The 21,153-nt window shown below is 39.7% G+C and overlaps 1 protein-coding gene across 4 annotated transcripts in view; it reads right to left on the reverse strand.

The window, feature by feature from the left end:
- The window catches only part of ADGRG2 (adhesion G protein-coupled receptor G2), a 133,855-nt gene that overhangs the window by 27,121 nt on the left and 85,581 nt on the right, over positions 1-21,153 (reverse strand). For 3 of the 4 annotated variants that reach the window (XM_061179105.1, XM_061179104.1, XM_061179106.1), the window contains 11 exons: positions 18,464-18,502; positions 18,333-18,356; positions 16,852-16,890; positions 14,696-14,737; positions 12,381-12,434; positions 8,966-9,021; positions 6,129-6,187; positions 3,306-3,345; positions 2,795-2,832; positions 1,014-1,108; positions 402-468 (listed from right to left, as the gene is read on the reverse strand). In XM_061179105.1, the coding sequence (XP_061035088.1) occupies positions 402-468; positions 1,014-1,108; positions 2,795-2,832; positions 3,306-3,345; positions 6,129-6,187; positions 8,966-9,021; positions 12,381-12,434; positions 14,696-14,737; positions 16,852-16,890; positions 18,333-18,356; positions 18,464-18,502 (553 nt within the window). The remainder of the gene's footprint in view (positions 1-401; positions 469-1,013; positions 1,109-2,794; positions 2,833-3,305; positions 3,346-6,128; positions 6,188-8,965; positions 9,022-12,380; positions 12,435-14,695; positions 14,738-16,851; positions 16,891-18,332; positions 18,357-18,463; positions 18,503-21,153) is intronic. The other variant, XM_061179107.1, reaches the window with a different exon arrangement.

Below are 21,153 nucleotides of genomic sequence, written 5' to 3' on the forward strand. Positions count from 1 at the left end.
TGGGAAAAAGATATGAACACACAATTCACAAAAAGAATACAAAAAATGGCCCCACATATATGAAAAAAAAATGTTCAAACAGTTTTAATAAGAGAAGTACAAATAACACTAAGACACCATTCCTCATCTACCACACTGGAAAAATTTTTCAATATGAGGACACATTCAGTTGGTGAGGCTGTGGGAAGTCAGAATACTGTCAATGCTACCCAGGTGATTCTAACGTGCAACCAAGATTGCAAACCATTGGTTTAAAGTAAGAAACTTCATACAAAAGAAAACTGTGCTTTTTCCCTAAAATTGAAAGCCCTTCTTCACCGTCAAAATTTCAAATTCCTTAGCCAGCATGGCGATTAAGTATTATTATTATTAGGAAAAGGGTCAGCAGATTTGCTACATACCACTGCAGTTTTTCTAACTCTTCCGGGGAGGAAGGGCAGGGGATCCTGACAGAATAGCAGCACTGTTCTGCAGGAAACAAAAAGAAAGAAGAAAATGCATGGTCAAGAATAAGGCAAGGTAGAAGCTCAGCTCCGTCAAGTATTACAGTTCTTACACTGATGTGATTTTGAAGAGCATTAGTGTAAAACAGGTGATAAAATAAACTGGATTCCATTATATTGACAATTATATATAAATAGTAGGTGCTCAAAAATAGTTATTCAGTGAATAATTTGGGGTTATATGCACACAGTATCAATCGCTCTTCAGCAACTCCTAAGAGAAATTCAGGAGTAAATATATCCCAGCAGCAATCGATCGAGCACTCCAAATAGAATTCTCCCTCTCAGTAGGGTTTGTTTTATCATGATTTCCAATACAGCATACTGAAACTTTACTGAGAAAGCAGGAAAAATCACCTTTTAGAGCTCCTTAAAAACTGCCCAAGGACAAAAGAGTCAAAACAGAAAGCTGTAACATATGTAAATGTATTCATTGTATTTTCAATTTTGAAAAGAACACATCAAAGTCATGTGAAAATGAACACAGCAATAAAGATAGAGACAACTTACCCATCGGTCGAATCTTTACTGTTTGCAAAGCAACCATCACAGCACATATGTTCATTGTCTTATGCAGTTTTATCGTGAATGTACAATTTAATGTGCTATAAAGAGAAATATATATAACCAGAGTGTTACTAAACTGGAAACCTACCTACATATTTGTAATTGCTTTTTCAAGCTTAGAGTGAGGAAAGGGGGCATTGACACTGTTAACTTGCAATGTCACCCCAATAAGCTTGTAAACACCCACCTATCATGGGCTGAACTTTACCCCAAAGACTTTCTAGGACTAAGAATTTATAGAGGTTTACATTCACAGGGACTGCAAACCAGAGACACTCTGACCACACACAGCTGCTGAGTCGTTTTTCCTGCCCGCATCATGAACATACAGGGGTGAGACCTGGTTGCAAAGACAAGCATCCTGACATCTAGAATCTTACCACCCACCCGCACCGCCTGGTGTCTGGAGGCATTTGTGTTTCCATCATGAGAGCCCTTTCACATACCAGCCTAGATGAATAGCAAGGTCTCTTAAATCCAAAATCTTTCTGGCAGTTCAATTCAGGTCATCAGATAACCAGGAATTTGACATTCTGTTTCTTTTTTACTTTCGTCTTGGTTTAGGTGAACAAAATATTAATGTTGCAAATAATGAAAAGTGAAATTACTAAATACGTATAGTGAACAGGAATCCGATCTACAATTTCATGGAAGACTTGCCTTTATTTGTACCAATGAACCGTCTGATGAGTAGAAACTGTTATTTTCTAGGACTTTTACTCTCACAGAATGCTCAAGATTCGGGTAGTGAGATTATCGACCTAAAAGCCATTGGCTTATGCAGCCAGGACAGCCAATGGACATAATTTCAAATGATAATCTGTGTAACCTCAAATAGCTGTCAGGCAATCTCTGATTCATCCTTGCACACACTTTTTTTTAAAAAATAAATTTCTTTCTTTCTTTATTTTTGGCTGCGCTGGGTCTTCGTTGCTGTGCGCGGGCTTTCTCTAGCTGCAGAGAGCGGGGGCTACTCTTCGTTGCAGTGCGTGGGCTTCTCACTGTGATGGCTTCTCTTTTTGCAGAGCATGGGCTCTAGGCGTGTGGGCTTCAGTAGTTGTGGCTCATAGGCTCCAGAGCACAGGCTCAGTAGTTGTGGCTCACAGGCTCTAGAGCGCAGGCTCAGTAGTTGTGGCTCACAGGCTCTAGAGCGCAGGCTCAGTAGTTGTGGCGCACGGGCCTAGTTGCTCCACGGCATGTGGGATCTTCCTGGACCAGGGCTCGAACGCGTGTCCCCTGCACTGGCAGGCGGATCCTTAACCACTGTGCCACCAGGGAAGTCCCGACCCTTGAACACACTTTTTATTTTCTTCTTTTCTCTTTCTTTCCTATCTTTTCCTTCCCCCTCTCTCCTTTTCTCTCCTAGCTCCATAGTATGTTCCTTCTTCCCTGTGTGGCCTTCACCCTGACTGGACCACTGGGAGCCATTTGTTGGTCCTATTGGTGGCCTGTGGGGCTAAGGGCACTGATGACCCTTAGCTTCATAGAACCAGAGGCAAATGGCCCAACACCACCCACCTCTCTGTGCTTCATAAAGAAATGAGAATATGGATGTGACAGTGATATGTGTTTGGAAGAATAAAAAATTATATATCCAAAATGTCACTAATGTGTATTTATGTTAGAGGAATGCTTTTGAATTTGCACCCTAAGACTCCTTGTACTTTATTTCTCATGAGTAGAGAAATAAGGTTATTTATATAAAAGTATTAAAAATGACTGACCTTTGGGCCTCTGCTGTAGCACACACTATAAAATAAGTCTGAAACAAAAGAAAAAAAATACATGTTAAGGTTTGACAGATGAAAATGTCAGGCAAGATGACCCAGGACTAATCACAGCATCACAGAATCTTAAAACCACAAGAACCCCTAGGAATCATCCAGTTCACATTCCTACCAGATTAATGACATATGATCAAAGCTATTCAGGCCATACAGGCTCTACTTGGATACCTCTAGTGTCAGGAAACTCTCTACCACATAAGGGAGCTCATTCTCCCGGAGCCCTGATTTTAAGAAACTTGGTTTTACATACAGGAAAATCTACCCCCTTGTAATGTCCATCCATTGAGCCTAGTTCTGATTTTTGGAGTAATGGAACTAGCCCATTCATTCTTATACATGACAGATTTGGGGTAATTTGAATACATATCTCCTCAGGAATACAGAACTCCATGCTCTCCCCCAAATAATAACAATAATTATAAACAAGTACAGGATGTACTATGATTACCTCACTTAAAGTTTGCAGGGTTTTGTTGAGTTCTGATCGTCTGTTAATAAAATGAGAAATTGATATGAAGGAGATCATTGGTGATGTTAAGTTCAAAATAAGTTAGATTTTTAGCAATTAAATTAAGCATATGGTATTTATTGCTTGCAGTGTTCACTTTGAAGAAATACTGGGTATAACAAGAGATTCCTATGTGGGAAAAATTAATTATTTATATGACAAGGGAAACTAACCAGACAGAAGCTGTATCGGTTCTAGCCAACAGCAAGATATAAATTCTGGTTGAACAATCTTATTTCATTAGGCTACTGCAACCCCCAGGCAGCTGCTTCTGGCAAAGGGCCAGAGGAAGAGCTGGCCGGAGGCAGAATTTCTGAGAGGGGCCAGCCACTCACCCTGGGGGCCCTCTGTCTCTGACTTCTTCCTCATTCTCTCTCCAACTGACTCCACCTGCCCTCTAGCACTCCCCAGCCCTGCCTTCCCCTCCTCACAACTCCTCTTTAGGAATTTCCCTCATTCCTCTCCTCCAATCCCACTCCAACAACAGTTTTATTTCTTCAATGTGGCAGAGCTTCACATGAACTTAGGATGAAAGAAATCTAGTTAAAGAACTCATGCTAAGGCAGCGATTCTCAACTGGGGTGACTCTGCCCCCCCCAAGGGACATCTGGCAATATCTGGAGACATTTTTGATTGTCACAATTGGGGGCAGGGTGCTCCCTGCATCTAGTGGGTAGAGGCCAGGGATCTGTTACACATCCTACAATGCTCAGCACAGCCCCACATAACAAAGAATGATCAGGCCCCAAATGTCAACAGTGCTGAGGCTGAGAAATCCTGCTCTAAGGACTGGGCAATAGTTCTTGGCTCCAGGGAAGGTCTGGAGAGGAGAGAAGTATCGTGGCAACAGTAGTCAGCTAGCTTTTCAAGCTGGCAGGAGCTGCTCCTGCATAACTGTGCTCAGAGACCACCTTCTTTCTGGGGTTTCCCTGGCCACTCCAGTCATGTCCAACTACTCTGCCTACTCTATATTCAGACACTCAGAACATCCTTTGGTAGCCTGTACGTGTCACCTTCATTGCAGGGATTATACTGTATTGTTATCATTTGTTTGCTTCCTGCTTCTTTCCTATCAGACTCTGGACTCCTGCTTCTCAAAATTGGCCTCGTGCTGGAACCACCTAGGGAGTTTTCAAAAATACCAATGCCTGCAACTCAGGCCCCAAATACCGATTTAATTGTTATGGAGTGTGCCTGGATAGCAGGCGTTTTAAAAGCTCCCCAGGTGACTTTAATATACAGTCAGGGTTGAGAACCACTGCTCTAGACCCAGCTTTCCATCTCAGAGAGTTCGGTTTATCCCCATTTGTATCCCCAAGGCCTAGCACACAGTAGGTGTTCAATAAATGCTTGGTGGCTTTAAATGAATTCATCTATATTTCAAGTCTAGCAATTAAAATGAATTACTTACAAGTATGCTAGGCTGTGTTCTATTTACGAATTTGTGAGTTTAAAAACGTTTCCTATCACATGTGTTTTGTTTTTATTGATACCTTGGAAAAGTTTTTCTCTTCAGTGTCATCACAGATACTCCTCAGAGCTTCTGGATTTGGTTCAAAAGTTTACAAAAATCTCTTTTGAAAGATAATAGCAAGGTTGAGAGTAGATGAATTTCATCTCTGATGCTGCTTCCCTGCACGAGGGCGAAGACATGAAGTTTCCCCTTCCAGTGACAGTCAAGGTAAGACTGTCTGCTGGCCGACATTTTGACCTATTGTCTAACTAGGAGCATTTATTTGTAATGCATTTCTTATTGTCTGTGCTTACCCTTGTAAACTGAGGTCTACTTAACACAGACCTCTCTCTGACTTTTGAATGACCGATGCCTCATGAAAGCATGGGTAAATGATATACATGGAGTCCTACCTTGAACTCTTATTTCAACCTGGCTGGCTACCAAATCATATAAAAACCCAAATACCATTTCAAATGGAGCTCTTGAAACCGTGGGTAATTATTAGTCAAATCCATTTCACCTATAACCTGCCTTCACTAATCAAAGTCCTTTTAAGACCTGCATGTCCTCCAAGCAGCATGTAGCCTAAACAGTAAGATGTTTTCCCGAGTTGTTTTCCAGGAACTTGGAGTCAGCTGTGTCTAGTTCTAGCTGAACTGGTTAAGACTGGATAGGACCTCTGACCCTCCAACTGGGCATGCGCGAGTGTCCAATGTCCTTGGCGTCAGGGGGCTGAAAACTCCACCCTCAGATGGTGCTAGGTGCCTCCATTTTTGAACATGCAGAGGTCTGTAGCTTAGTAACACCTGCACAGAACAAAGATTACCCAGCTTTTTCCAATCACCTTTCCCCATGCTCCCCACGCTCCCCACGCTCCCCACGCTCCCCAGCCTCAGACTGCCCTGCCACTTTATTCTTTACCTCATAAATACCCCAAGTCCCTGGCCTTTGGGGAGGCAGATCTGAGACTTGTTCTCCTCATGTGGCTGCCTTGGGAATAAACCCTTCTCTTTGCTGCAAACCTTGGCTTCTCAGTGTTTTGGCTTGCTGTGCACTGGGCAAAACGAATCTGGTTTGGTGACACTCTTACATAATTCGATAGCATCAAAGAGAACAGCCTCACAGGGATATTAGTTGAAGACAGGTGACTATGGTTAGTTTGCAAAGATCTCAAGAACCAATTCTTTATGACCTCTGGGGTCTGTCTCTTTCCTATTCTCAGTTTCCAAAAGTACAGATAGCACAACAAGTATCTTTCCACAGTTGATGTCTTAAGTTTTAAATCAAACAGCAGATTGATTACTCACTTCAATTCCCTTAGAGACAGGATTCCAGTTGAGGTGCCATTAGCCATAACTTGATTCTGCTAGAAGCACAAAATCATTAAGAATACAACAAATATTGTTTTGTTTTATAACACTTTCTAACAAGAAGCTGTTCTTCAGTTTTGTTGGGTGCCCAAAGAACTACACCCCAAAGACTGTGATTCGTAACTGCATGGAATATTGTCTAGCAAACGATCAAATACATAGTGGCTGAGTCAGTTTTTGTTTTTATGTTTTCTTTTAAAAAAATATTCTGAATCAGCAAGTCTGATGTGCTAATTTCTATCTTTTATTGTTCCAAGGGTTCCCCCAAAAGAACACTATTAAAGTTCTCTATGTGAATGTAAAAAGGGACACTTGGTAGCAACCATCACTGCATTTCTAGCACCTAGCTCATTGCCTGGCACATAGTAGGTGCTCAGGAAATATTTACTGAATTAACAAACCATATTTAGCTGGGATCTTCTGAACCAATCTAGGTTATGGGAAGGCTGATACTACTGTGTCTGAATCCCCCATGGGGTGAACAGGATCAGATTGAGAAGACAATTTTTAGATTCAATAGATTACATTTCTTATTGCTAGGAGTTTCTAATATAATTTTAAATTTTGACTGGCAATAGAACTGTATCATATAAACACTCTATTCAGCATCAAACCTAGTGAAAACTAAAATATAATTTTTAACAAAATACCATGATTATCATGAAGTCAAGCCCTCTCAAACAAAGCTAATGTTTCAACAACACGTACTTTATTTAAATTTGGTGATAAGATGTCCCGGCGAGGGGATTAACCAAGATGGTGGAGTAGAAGGACGTGCTCTCACTCCCTCTTGCGAGAGCACCCGAATCACAACTGGCTGCTGGACAATCATCGACAGGAAGACACTGGACTTCACCAAGGAGGATGCCCCACGTCCAAGGACAGAGGAGAAGCCACAGTGAGACGGTAGGAGGGGCGTAATCAGAGTAAAATCAAATCCCATAACTGCTGGGTGGGTGACTCACAGACTGGCGAACACTTATACCACAGAAGTCCACCCACTGGAGTGAAGGTTCTGAGCCCCACATCAGGCTTCCCAACGTGGGGGTCTGGCAACGGGAGGAGGAATTCCTAGAGAATCAGACTTTGAAGCCTAGTGGGAATTGATTGCAGGACTTCGACAGGACTGGGGGAAACAGAGACCCCACTCTTGGAGGGCGCACACAAAGTAGTGTGCATCGGGACCCAGGGGAAGGAGCAGTGACCCCAGGGGAGACTGAATCAGACCTGCTGGTGTTGGGGGTCTCCTGCAGAGGTGGGGGGTGGCTCTGTTTCACCGTGGGGACAAGGACACTGGCAGCGGAGGTTCTGGGAAGCGCTCCTTGGCGTGAGCCCTCCCAGAGTCTGCCATTAGCCCCACCAAAGAGCCCAGGTAGGCTCCAGTGTTGGGTTGCCTCAGGCAAAACAACCAACAGGGAGGGAACCCAGCCCCACCCATCAACAGTCAAGTGGATTAAAGTTTTACGGAGCTCTGACCGCCACAGCAACAGTCAGCTCTACCCACCACCAGAGACTCCCATCAAGCCTCTTAGATAGCCTCAACCACCAGAGGGCAGACAGCAGAAGCAAGAAAAACTACAATCCTGCAGCCTGTGGACCAAAAACCACATTTACAGAAAGATAGACAAGATGAAAAGGCAGAGGGCTATATACCAGATGAAGGAACAAGAAAAAACCCCAGAAAAACAACTAAATGAAGTGGAGATAGGCAACCTTCCAGAAAAAGAATTCAGAATAATGATAGTGAAGATGATCCAGGACCTCAGAATAAGAATGGAGGCAAAGATCGAGAAGATGCAAGAAATGTTTAACAAAGACCTAGAAGAATTACAGAACAAACAACCAGAGATGAACAACACAATAACTGAAATGAAAAATACACTAGAAGGAATCAATAGCAGAATAACTGAGGCAGAAGAATGGATAAGTGACCTGGAAGACAGAATGGTGGAATTCACTGCTGCAGAACAGAATAAAGAAAAAAGAATGAAAAGAAATGAAGACAGCCTACGAGACCTCAGAGACAACATTAAATGCAACAACATTTGCATTACAGGGGTCCCAGAAGGAGAAGAGACAGAGAGAAAGGACCCGAGAAAATATTTGAAGAGATTATAGTCGAAAACTTCCCTAACATAGGAAAGGAAATAGCCACCCAAGTCCAGGAAGTGCAGAGAGTCCGATACAGGATAAACCCAAGGAGAAACACGCCAAGACACACAGTAATCAAATTCGCAAAAATTAAAGAGAAAGAAAAATTGCAATCATTGTTGCTTTTGTTGTGGTCATCCATGTACAATGCTTGGTGTCAGTCTACTTATCTCTTGTAAAAATAAAATACAGTGTGTGTGTGTGAAAAAAAAAAAAAAATGTCCCGGCATTTCCATATACACAAAGTATATGTACATGCCTTCCCACACAAAGACATATACAAACATGCTCTTAGTAACATTATTCATAATAGCCCCAAACTGGAAGTAACCCAAATGTCCATCAACTGGTAAGTGGATAAACAAATTGTGGTATATCCACACAATGGAATACTACTCAGCAATAAAAAGGAACAAAGTATTAACACATCCAATAATGTGGGTAATCTCAAACACATTATACTAAATTAAAGATATCAAACACAAAAGACAAAAAATAAATAAATAAATAAATTTGGTGATAAAAGTAAATATGCTAAATATCAGAAATAATTTGAACCTTAAATCTTTAAATACATGAAAAGTCACTTTTTAAATTGCAATTAAAAAATCTTTAAAACCTACCTGGGTAACATTGCTTTCTTCATCATACTGAAACATGATCTCACCTCTAAAAAAGGCTAAAAATAAATTTTCAAAAAGAAATTTGAAACTTGCATCCTTAAAGTTTGAGAAATAATACAATACAGAAAAATATTATCAGATTACTTTATAAACAATTTCATCAAATTCTTTGTTATTCACATTTACTTTCTTTTCTATCAGAAAGTTACTCAACGATTATCAATCAGTATAATTTTCAGGAAATATCAACTATACATTTTATGTGAGAATGCAGAAAAAGAAAAAACTTGTCCCCTTGTCAAGAAATTTTATCCCTATCTATGTGCTTCGCATCAGGACTTTGTTTCCCTTAACGATGTTAACTGGGGGAACTGTGGCTCTAACACTGCAAATCTTTTTAAGCTGTTATAATTGCAGTTATGGGAGACATGGGAGGGAGGGAAAAAGGATTTCTCAGCAGTTACACAGCCTTATGAAAGTCTATTTATTCCTTGCCATTTTGGGTTTTTCTTTTTCTTTTTAAAATACAGCTACCAAATGCACTATCTTTCCTGGGAGCAAAGTTGAGATTTTGCTTTGAAACCTGAACAGAATGCAGAGCAAATCCTTTCTTCAGCTGAACAACTCATTGTGGCTTTCGTCCCAGAAATGCCAGAAAACCCTGTTCTGAAAATGCTCGCCTTGGGAAACACTGAACTCAATTTCAGTCAATGCCATTTCCTGCAGGGTATACTCCGAAGGGCTTTGGCTCTATCTGGAGACAAATAAAACGTAGACTCCTTAACAGAAGTACACTGTGTGCACTTCATAATCTACAGAGAGAAAAAACTGGCCTCCTGATCAGAAGGGCAAGGGATATCATATAAACTAGAGCAGGGTGCAGCCAACTTTTTTGGTAAGAGATCAGAAAGTAAATATTTGAGGTTTTGTGGGCTATATGTTCTGTGTCGAAACTACTCAACTTTGCGGTTGTAGCGTAAGAGCAGCCATTGACAGTATATAAATGAATGGCATGGCTGTGTTCCAATAAAACTTTATTTACAAAAACATGTGGCAGGCTATTATTTGGACTATGTGCAGTAGTTTGCTAACTCCTGAGCTAGAGGGTGGAAGGCCTCCCTGTCTCATCTTTTATTGCACTACAAAGTACAACTGATTCCCACAGCCAAGGACCCAGTGGTCCACTTCCCCTTAAAATGGCTGACAACGCCACTAGGCCAGTGATTAACATGATTTATCTATTCCAGCAACCTTTCTACTGAGAACCTCAAACTCTGCATATTGATACTGAAATTTCAATTAATGCACTACATAATTATTAAAAGTAAAGATAATTGATGGGGCTTCCCTGGTGGCGCAGTGGTTAAGAATCCACCTGCCGATGCAGGGGACACAGGTTTGAGCCCTGGACCGAGAAGATCCCACATGCCACGGAGCAACTAAGTCCGTGCGCCACAACTACTGAGCCTGTGCTCTTGACCCCGCGAGCCACAACTACTGAGCCCACGTGCCTAGAGCCCGTGCTCCTCAACAAGAGAAGCCACCGCAATGAGAAGCCCAAGCACCACAACGAAGAGTAGCCCCCGCTCGCCACAGCTAGAGAAAGCCCGAGCGCAGCAACGGAGACCCGACGCAGACAAAAATAAATTTTAAAAAAAAGATAATTGATACATGCATAGAATTGCTCGTACATTTTTGCAAAAATCTTAGCTTTTAAAAACTTATTTAGTGCCTGTGTGTGTGTGCTGACACCCACAATTTTTCTCCCTCACCTCTCCATTCTGCAAGTTCATCCCTCAGTCTTATTCAGCACATGCTGAGTTTCAAGAATGTGCTGGGAGCACAGGGGTAGCAGAGCAACCAGGAAGCCACCACCTTCTGACCCTCAGCCTAACTCTACCTGGTCAGCTCTCAGTTTTTTCACCAGCCTCCATTTCCCTTAATGAATCCAGATTGGAATCTGAAAGAAGTGGAGGTTTCTAGTTTCTGGCAGGATATCGTGGAATTTCTGGTGACAAAACAGTAGGTCCCCTGAAGAGGCTGTTGTCACCAGACACTAAAACAAATGGTCAATTCAGTAGCTTAACTGGGGAAAACATTACTCTAACCAGCTTCCTGGCATCTGTTATTCAAGATGACCAGTTTTTTTTTTGACTTAATGTTCAATTTTCAGTTATCAAACATGATGTAAACATAACACTAAGCTAGACATTAGTCACCAGTCCAAAACATAGATGAAGCATGAAAATAATGAAATTATGGAGAATTCAGTAAAGAGAAGGGTAAGAGAGGAGGGAGAGGAGAAGGAGGAGAGAAGAGAGTTCCACAATATATGAAAGTGAAAATGTATCCAACAAGTTTCTTCTCCCTTTAATCAAAGCCAGCTAACACTTTCCTGCTATATTCGACCTGGAGCATACTATCAGCAGAAAGCTCATGTAAGTAAACCTCACATTCACATAAATAGAAAGTGTTTGTGGAACATTCTTTCAATGGAAGTTTTCTTGTTTTCTAAACTATCCAACCTTAACTTACTTCACTTGAAATTGTTTCCTATGTTTTTCAAACAAATTATTAAACTGTTAAAAGGAACAGAATAAAAGGAAAACATTCCTATAATGATTGGCTTTTTTGTATCACTGGAGCCACACTAAGACTTTAATATTATAAAATACTTTGTTACCTTCCTCTTCTTTCTTCCCATGGTGCAGTTCTGACCTGCCACACCATGTTTTTGTTTTTCACGTCTCTTTCATTGGTTTTAATAAGGAAGGGAGCCCAGAGAGCCAAACCAACATCAGAAAAGTGGTTGTTTCATTCCTTCTGGCCCACGGCAGGAGGGAAAATATTCCGATTTCAAAAGTAGCATGTTCTCAAGCGATTGCCATCTTAATTTTTAAAAATAGTGGACAGTCTAGTTAGAGATGGCAAGATACACTATGGGCACTACTGCAATTAGCATCCAATTAAACTAGGTGTACGTAAGATTTTCAACATTCTAGTAGAGTGGTTTGTTTTATTTTTAGCAAAAGACAACATCCTGTTTCTAAGTTATAATACTTAAGGTCCTATGGAAAACCTTGAGGATTTTATATACAAGAACTGGCTTTCAATAATTAAGTTCATTATTATGTTCATAAATCAACTCTAAGGGCATTAGCTATGGATTTAAAGCTATGGTGAAAAATATTTGGTGCAGAGCTTCATGTTCTCATATTAAGGAAGTTAACCCATTATCTCACTTTCAGCCTGTTCTAAAATTTGCTTTTGTTTTCATTCGAGACTCTTAGTAGCCAGGTGTGATGAAAGGAGATAAATCAGAGGAGCACACATCACATACTCAACGGCAGGAAAACAAACCATTTCTCTGTGGAGCTAATTTATCTGGTAATGTGTAGTGTACACAAGAACTAACCTGAGTCATTGCAAATAGATGACAAATTGCAGATATTTCTCTGGGGTTTGACACCTGCAAAGAAAACACAACACAGCGGGTTAAGCATGTAAACACCTGCACTTACACACTACATTAAGAGAATTCACAAATTCAAGCATTAAGCGTGTACCCAAAATATTATATGTTGGATATAATTGGCTGGATGAATTCCACAAAGACTAAAGGAATGAGAATTTTCATTTCTTAGTAGTTCAGCTATGGAACTGGACTCTACTATTCTTTAGTATGTCAGTGTCTGATCCCCTACTCCCTAAAATTTCTTTGTCCCATTCCCAATTAATCCCTCTTCTGTCCAATATAAAAGGAACAGCATGAATACAATCGAGTATAGAGACTTTAAATGAAATAGCCCTTCCTTACTCATAGGTCTTCCTTCCTTTCCTAGGCAGGGGAGTCCATGAACACTCTAATGCTGGTCTTAGCTCCTTATGCAAATGTATGTATGAAATAACATCAATGTCATGATGTCATTTCACATGGGCAAAAACTAGAAAATTCAAAAAATGTTTGCTGAGCACCTACCTTATTCTATAGGCTTTGGGAGGTTCCAGATACAGACCCTGCCCTCAACAAGCTTACAATCTAGTGAGTGATACTGGCCAGTAAATAAAAAGTTATAGTGAGGGCAAAATGGAGTGATGGCCAGTACAACAGACGACGTAGGCATACAAAGGAGGCAGAGACGAATGGGAGGTGAAATAAGCCATGTTAGAAAAAATACTTCATACATATTAACCTGAGAAATACTTTCTCCTTTGGTGAAAGGAGAGGTACATCTCTTCTTTGATATGATTTACTCCGCTGAGAATCTTCCCTTCATTAATTTCATCCTTTTGGCAAAGTATAAGAAATCTATAATAAATGTGAGGGGCAAATGCTGATAATGTATTAGCAGACTGCCAAGGGGAAAAGGTTGTCATATTAAGAAATATGTTGATGTCCCTGTTAGGTCTGGTTTGGTCAGAATTAACGTATGCAATGCCTGATTGCTATTTTATTTCTACAGTACTTTATGAGTGCTTAATTCTTTCCTAAGAGAACTAGTTTGGACACAAACTAAAATTATAATTTGAGTTAGTGCATGCAATGTGGTTCCTGCCAGAATGATTTAATTGACATTTGGTGTGTAGGCATCACATTTCAGCTAGGAGTTTTGATTCTGTGAGCAAACTGAATTTAGGTGCCAAAAGTTACCTGACATGTAGATTTCTATATTGTTCCACAGCAATGTTACCCACACCAAAAGAGAAAGATTTCATTTTAAATATACTTGCTTATGGATATAACTCACTAGAAACATATACTATGCAAATACTATAGATTACTATGGATAGTAATGCTTTAATGTTCTTGGTCAACCATTGGTCTATTGCTTACTAAGCTTTTCATTCTATCATCTCTCATCTTTCTCGAAATTTTAGTAGCACCTTTGTTTCCAGCGATGCGTGTCTTTTGCTACTCATTCATACTGAGAATTTTCTTTCCTATTGCTAGGGCTGTTATCCATAATTTCCTCCAAGTACATGGCCACAGGTCAGCCTTTAAATCATGAGCGAGAAAACTCTGGCTGTAATGGGCCAACCCTACTGTAAATATTTTAGGCGTTGTGTGTCATATAGTCTCTGTCGCAGCTACTCTACTATTCCTTGTGGCGGGAAAGTAGCCATAGACAATGTGTAAACAAATGGGCATGGCAGTGTTCCAATAAAACTTTATTTACAAGAACAGGTGGTGGGCCATATTTGGCCCACAGGCCATAGTTTGCCAACCCCTGCTTTAAATCAGCTGGAAGCCTTTGTTAAGCAAATCATGTATCCTTAATCTTATAATAGGCACTTAATAGTACATCCCTTATTTGATTTAAAAAGAGTTTGAGGTTCACTCCTCTAAGAATCTTTCCTTCATAAATTGCATCTCTCTGATAATCATTAGCACCAGCCCTTCTATCTCTCATGATTCTTAACCATGTCAGAAACACTTGTGAAATCATTGCCTTTATCTGCACACATGTTCATGCTGGTTATCTGTTTGCCTTGTCTCTCCTCATAGACTAGAAGATTCTAGAGGGTGGACATTGTGTCTGATCATTATTATATAACCCCAAACACTTAGTACAATTTAAGGTACCCAGTGCATAAACATCTACTCATGAAGAACAGATTTCATTTTTAAAAGACAGGAAAAAAGAGAAAGAAAACATAAACACCAGCCATTTGTTTAATTTTACTTTAGTTATAAAAAAAGAAAGTCTTGATATTGATAATAAGTCATACCTGATGCATTGAAGGTTTTTACTATAGTGATTTTAGTTTTTTCTGCAAAGAAGCAATTTAAATATTAGAGCAGAATTGTTATTTTTTAAAAACAATTTGCCATGAGTATCATTTTAGTGAACTGCTAAGAAAATCATACTGTTGACACATTTAAGACACTATTGGTCGTCGCAGCAGCAGAATGAATGAGAATTACATACTCAGATCATATAGCATTGGCAGAGGGTGGGTCTGGATTCGGATTCCTATGTTTACCCAGTTAGATCACTCCTGTTACTCACCCCACTGCTTGCATAATTCTACTGCAGTTTCCATGCGCTGATGCTAGACAAATTAATGTGAACTTACACTTCAGATATGCAGAATTAAGTCACTATCAGGACCTTCAGGTGATAGGTTGTAAGGAGCAGGTGATTCAGAATAAAAATTAATGGAAACAGTAAACACAGGATCTACTATCAAAATATTGCTACTATACCCTAATATCAACAGTGTCCTGCTATCTTCTTTAGGAGTTAATAATTATAATAATATAATATTATTGATAGATAAAATTATTCTCAGAGAGGTTGAGACTATCCAACTACAGTCATACAACAAGCTCACAGCAGAACCAGGACAGAATTGTTCAAAGTCAATGACTCACAGGCAAATATTAACACACTCTGAAGAAACGAACCTTAGAAATATCTTCCCGACACACTTTGGGAACAGAGCCCGTGGCTTATTTCCCAGATAATAGAGAACCAGGCTCAGAAATCCTTACTGTAAGGATGGCCAATTAGAAGAGACTGTGTTCCGGGCACAGACTTACAAAGAAGGTCTGTCTCCTAGGGTGAGTAGCAAGTTCTGAAGAAAACACAAAGCTCAGATCTTGGAGAAACACTTAAGAATGATGACGTTATCCTGACAGTTTCAGAAATCTCATGTCTGTATGTGTTATTGACAAGCTTCTGTTTCAGTGTGTGAAAGACCCATGGGCAATGATTGGTGGTAATTATAAAAGCTGACAGCATTTTGCATTACTATTAAGAATCCTTTTAATATATTATTTTGTTTTGCCCTGATACTTTCCTTTCCGGAGCAAACAAAACACAACTGTGAAATGAACTTCTGATTCCAGTAAAAAAATGCTTTGGGGGAAAAATGTTCAACCTCACAAATATGAAAAGATGCAAAATAGAACCTAAGGAATTGAGAGGAAGATCTAACAGTATATGACATAGTCTCAGCTCTAGGCAAAGGTACGGTTACACAGACATTTTCATCCACTGCAGACAGGAATGCTGTTGGGTGCAACTTTTCTAGAAGGTAATCGGGCAGTTGGTATCAAGGGCCTTAAAATATTCATAATGCTGACCCAAATAAGTCCAATCCTTGAAGAGCATTCTACAGAAATCAGGGAGAAATGCAAAAATGTTGGCACAAGGATGTTCACTGCAACAATTTCTATTTAAAAAGTAGAAACAGGGACTTCCCTGGTAGTCCAGTGGTTAAGACTCTGCGCTCCCACTGCAGGGGGCACGGGTTCCATCCCTGATCGGGGAACTAAGATCCCGCATGCTGCGCAGTGCAGCCAAAAAAAAAAAAAAAAAGTAGAAACAAATTTAATGTTCACATATGGTACACGACGGAATATTATCAAGTCATTAATAGTAAGGGATGCTGGAAAATACTTATAATTTAATATGAAGTCAAAAGGGCAAAATATAAAAATTTATGTAAACTATGACTGTTTTGTTATATACTTACATAGTGTGTATATATATATATATATGATACTGAATGGAAATATACCAAATTATTAACAGTAACAGTCTTAGGAAAGTAACATTAAAGATGATTGCTATTTTCTTCTTTGCATTTTTCTATATTCCCCATTTTTTATGAGCTAAGATGTATTACTACTGTAATCAAAAAAATTGTAAATGTTATTTTAAATGGAGTGCTATAGCCATAAGAGTTTGGAAGTTCAGGAGTGTGGTGACACCAGAATTATAGTTCAATGTCAAAGTAAAACGAGTAATAAATCAACAGTTGGAGTCATAGGAAATGGGCAAGGAGATAACTTTTACTAACCCAGAAGACCACACAAGTGAGAAAATCAAGAAGCCACAGAAGACAAGTTATTATATTTAGAAATAACTTGACATTACCTGTTTTGTTCAAAGTAGATAATACGCTCGAAGTAGCATCTGAAATAAATTAATAAAAATTAGCACAACTATTGGCATGGTTAACAAATACATGCATCTTCCTAGGTTCCTTAATCATTTCACTTTTCCCCAAATCCTGGAGAAGTTAGAGACTTTTGCAAAAGCCAACCGGTCCACCCCCTCACAACACTAGCCATTCCCCAACCCCCGCAGACCATCCTGAGCAAGTATTCATTTAAAAATGTGTTTCCTGAACACGTTTTATGTGTCTAAAACATAGCAGCACTCCTATAATCATTAGATTTAAATAAACCCATTTATGTTGTTTAATATTTTGTCCCATTTTTTTCTCTATTATAATGAAAGTCTCTAAGGGATATGACATTTCCGTAGTTAGTAGTAACTTTAATATTATACATAGCCCTGTAGATGCTTAATGCATTTGTACCTAAAGGTATACTCTTATAAAGCAATCTTTAAGAAATTCTAGTTTAAATTTGGAGTTCTTGAACATGATATTCAACGAACTTTTAAGGAAACCTCATTTTGATCGTTTCACTTAAAATCCAATTTAAAATCTACCCTATTGGTATTTCTCTAAATGAAAATCCTTCTAGAATTTATTATTCTGGATGAAACTTTAAGGGGGGAAAAAAAGGCATGTACTACATTATCACACTTTAAAAAAAAAAAAACCCACATAAATGGGATCCAAAAACTACTGCCAAGGCGATTTTAAAGATGTTTTTTCACTGTAAAAAGTAATTGCACATAAAAATGATAACGTCTTCCCTTCCCACTGGACCAAATGTGAATTTAAACCAGTTTTGATCGGCGTGAGTTGCATCTATGATTGTTTAGCTCCTTAACCACCAACCACATGGTGAGATTTCCTCTTAACTAAGGGATTGTGAAGAGTGTTGGGTTTTGACTGCAATAAGATGGAAGGCTGTCTACCCACAGAGAAAGGGAACAGAATGTGCTGCCCTGCCCACCTCCCTCGATTATAGCCCAATTCTTTGCCCCTTTCCCTAGCATGAAGCCAGATTTTCTTTTTCATTTCATATTATTTAAAAATTGATAAAATCATCTGTAAAAAAAGGCTGTCTCTGAACACTTTGTGCCTCTAAATCCAGGCTGAATCACATTAAAGTCACTGGATGTGCTTTTCCCATTTAAACAATCTGTCCTGTAAAGTGTGTTGGCATAGTGTTGGAGAGCAAGTAGAGCTCTCAAAATGTGATCGATATTTCTTTCCTTTCACAGCACAGTTAGAATGGTGGACGGCTGTCCTCCTTCCACAATAAGAATTTTATCATTTAACCAGAAAGTTTAGTTTGCTCTCCAGGGTCGATGGTCTGGGGGATTTTTTGTGTTTGTTTGTGTTTGTTATTTGAATAAGGAAACCTTCAACACCATTCATTATACTTATATTCATATTAAGGGTTATCAATTTTCACTTGCTTCAGAAAAATTCTTACCATTTAGGCTTGTAGTTTCAACCTCTTTTGTCCCGAGGAAAAACGACAAGACAAAGGTATAATTAAATCAAAAACTTAACAAATTGGGGTAAATCTAGGTTTAAATTTTTTCAAAATCTTGTCTGGAGTACCATTGGAGTAGGGGACAAAACCAACAAGAGATGATTCAGCTGCAGGAGAAAAAAAAATTCCAATTAATACTTTGAAACAATTATTTATTGAATTTTTAAGGAGTTAAACTTTTGAGATATAATTATGAAAAGTAGAAAATGTGCTATCAGACCAATATGTAGTTAAATCTGCAAGTCCCATAATCACTCAGTGAGTATACATTTAATCAGAAAATCATAAAGAAAGAACCCAAGAGATGAAATGAGTACAACTGTTTCATTTTACACGTAAAGAATATGAGACTCATGACCACGAAGCTTGCTCTGACCTATGGAATATTATGGAAATAACTTTAGGAACCACAACAAAATAGAGACATACTACTTTCAAAATTTTTCAGCCAGAGAGTTCTAGAAAACATTTTATAGTTTAATAATTTGTCACACTACAATTACGAAACATATTGGCACATAGGTTCTACTCTGTTTATAATGACACCTGGTAACTTTTCTCATAATGAATTTAAGATTTAAAAAAATGACACTGCTATCACTCAATACTGTACTACCTAACACAACTTCCTGGTAAGTTATTTTAAAATATGGCTGCTGGGACTTCCCTGGTGGCGCAGTGGTTAAGAATCCGCCTGCCAATGCAGGGGACACGGGTTCGAGCCCTGGTCCGGGAAGATCCCACATGCTGCGGAGCAACTAAGCCCGTGCGCCACAACTTCTGAGCCCACATGCCACAACTACTGAAGCCCGCATGCCTAGAGCCCGCGCTCCACAACAAGAGAAGCCACTGCAATGAGAAGCCCGTGTATCACAATGAAGAGTAGCCCCCGCTCGCCACAACTAGAGAAAGCCCATGCACAGCAACGAAGACCCAACATAACCAAAAAATTTTTTTAATTAAAAAAAAATAATAAAATAAAATATGGCTGCTATTAAGACAATCAGGTTGTAAATTTCCCATGGAATAACTCTATTTATGCTAAGAGATCAGTCTACTGCACACACTTTGCTTGTTTAAATATTAAAAAGATCCAATGGCTTGACCTCTCCGTATACACAGGACAAGTAAACACTTTACAACTAAACTGAGCTTTGCAATAGGGAGCCTGATATTCAGCTGGTAAGGACAACATTTGGCTGTGTCGAGGTGCTTGGCTGGCCTGTCTGTTTTAGACCAATCATGCGTTGGCTGAAACACACACACCCTGTCTGTCCTACATTATTGCTTCCAAATTTTGTCATTCACTACATTTTTTTAAATTGCCAAGTATATTTCTTGAGAAGTAAGACAGTTCCTGAGCAATGAGATTCAAAGCCTGGGTATGGAATCCTTTGCTCTTGGGGCAGAACAATATAATTGGCCAAAGGTGGTTTTTAATCAATGACTATTCATTTTTCTGACTGGAGAGGAATGGTGACACCATCCAAAGAGGCCTGCGGGCACAGCCGCCTGTCCATCCCTGGATGTGTGCTGCCTTTCCCCTGGGGCCCCGGGGCTGTGCCTGGCATCATTGTGTGCCTCCAAACCCTCGACCTCATTCCATGCAAACAGAGCTTTGCAAAGATATCACCATGATTAAGTCTGAGAAGGCTACTGCAGCAGAAGAAAAATACAGTGGTTCATTTTATCCTAGAAGTTTAACAAGGGGGCAAACTGGCTTAGCAAAAAGAGCTTGGGCTTTGGAGATTTGCAGTCCTGGGTTTGAATCTCTGCCCCATTACTTAATAACTTAATAATAATGATCAGAGACTTCCCTGGTGGCACAGTGGTTAAGAATCCGCCTGCCAATGCAGGGGACACGGGTTCGAGCCCTGGTCTGGGAAGATCCCACATGCCGCGGAGCAACTAAGCCCGTGCACCACAACTACTGAGCCTGCGCTCTAGAGCCCGCAAGCCACAACTACTGAGCCCGCATGCCACAACTACTGAAGCCCACACACCTAGAGCCCGTGCTCCAAAACGAGAGAAGCCACCGCAATGAGAAGCCCGTGCATTGCAATGAAGAGTAGCCCCCGCTCACCGCAACTAGAGACAGTCCGCGCACGCAGCAACGAAGACCCAACGCAGCCAAAAATAAATAAATAAATAATTTTTTAAATAAATAAATTTGTAAAACTAATAATAATAATGATCGTTATTACTTACTGAGGGTTTACTCTGTGCCAGGCACATGTGTTATCTCATTTCATCTTCACAACTTCCCTATGAAGCGAGTACTGTTATTCTCTTCAATTTACAGATGAAGAAACTGAGGCACAGAAAGGTGAAGGAACTTGTCCAAAGCCACACAGATAGCAATGGAGGTGGGGGGGGTGGTGGCCAAATTCAAACCTAAGTAGTGTGGCTCCAGAGAATGTGTGAACATGAGCAAGTTTCATCCTCTCTGACCCTCGGTTTCCTCATCTATAACATGAATATAACGATCCCTATACTGCAAGATTGGAAGCAGAATGAGATGTTGGAAGACTCCCAGACATGTAGTATGTGCATGAGCAGTAATAGCGATTATTACTAATTTTAGTTAAATGAATTAATAACAGTAGAAGCTCATTTTCACACAACTAAGGACAATGTGAGTTGACTCACTCCTTACCGTAAAAGATTGTTCTGTACTATATGGTATATATATTACAGAATGAAACACAGAAGTAGGAGTTAGAGAAGCCACGTGCTGCCTCTGTGATGTGGGGCAAGA

Source organism: Eubalaena glacialis, chromosome X (genome assembly GCF_028564815.1).
Source record: "Eubalaena glacialis isolate mEubGla1 chromosome X, mEubGla1.1.hap2.+ XY, whole genome shotgun sequence".
Lineage (NCBI taxonomy): Eukaryota > Metazoa > Chordata > Mammalia > Artiodactyla > Balaenidae > Eubalaena > Eubalaena glacialis.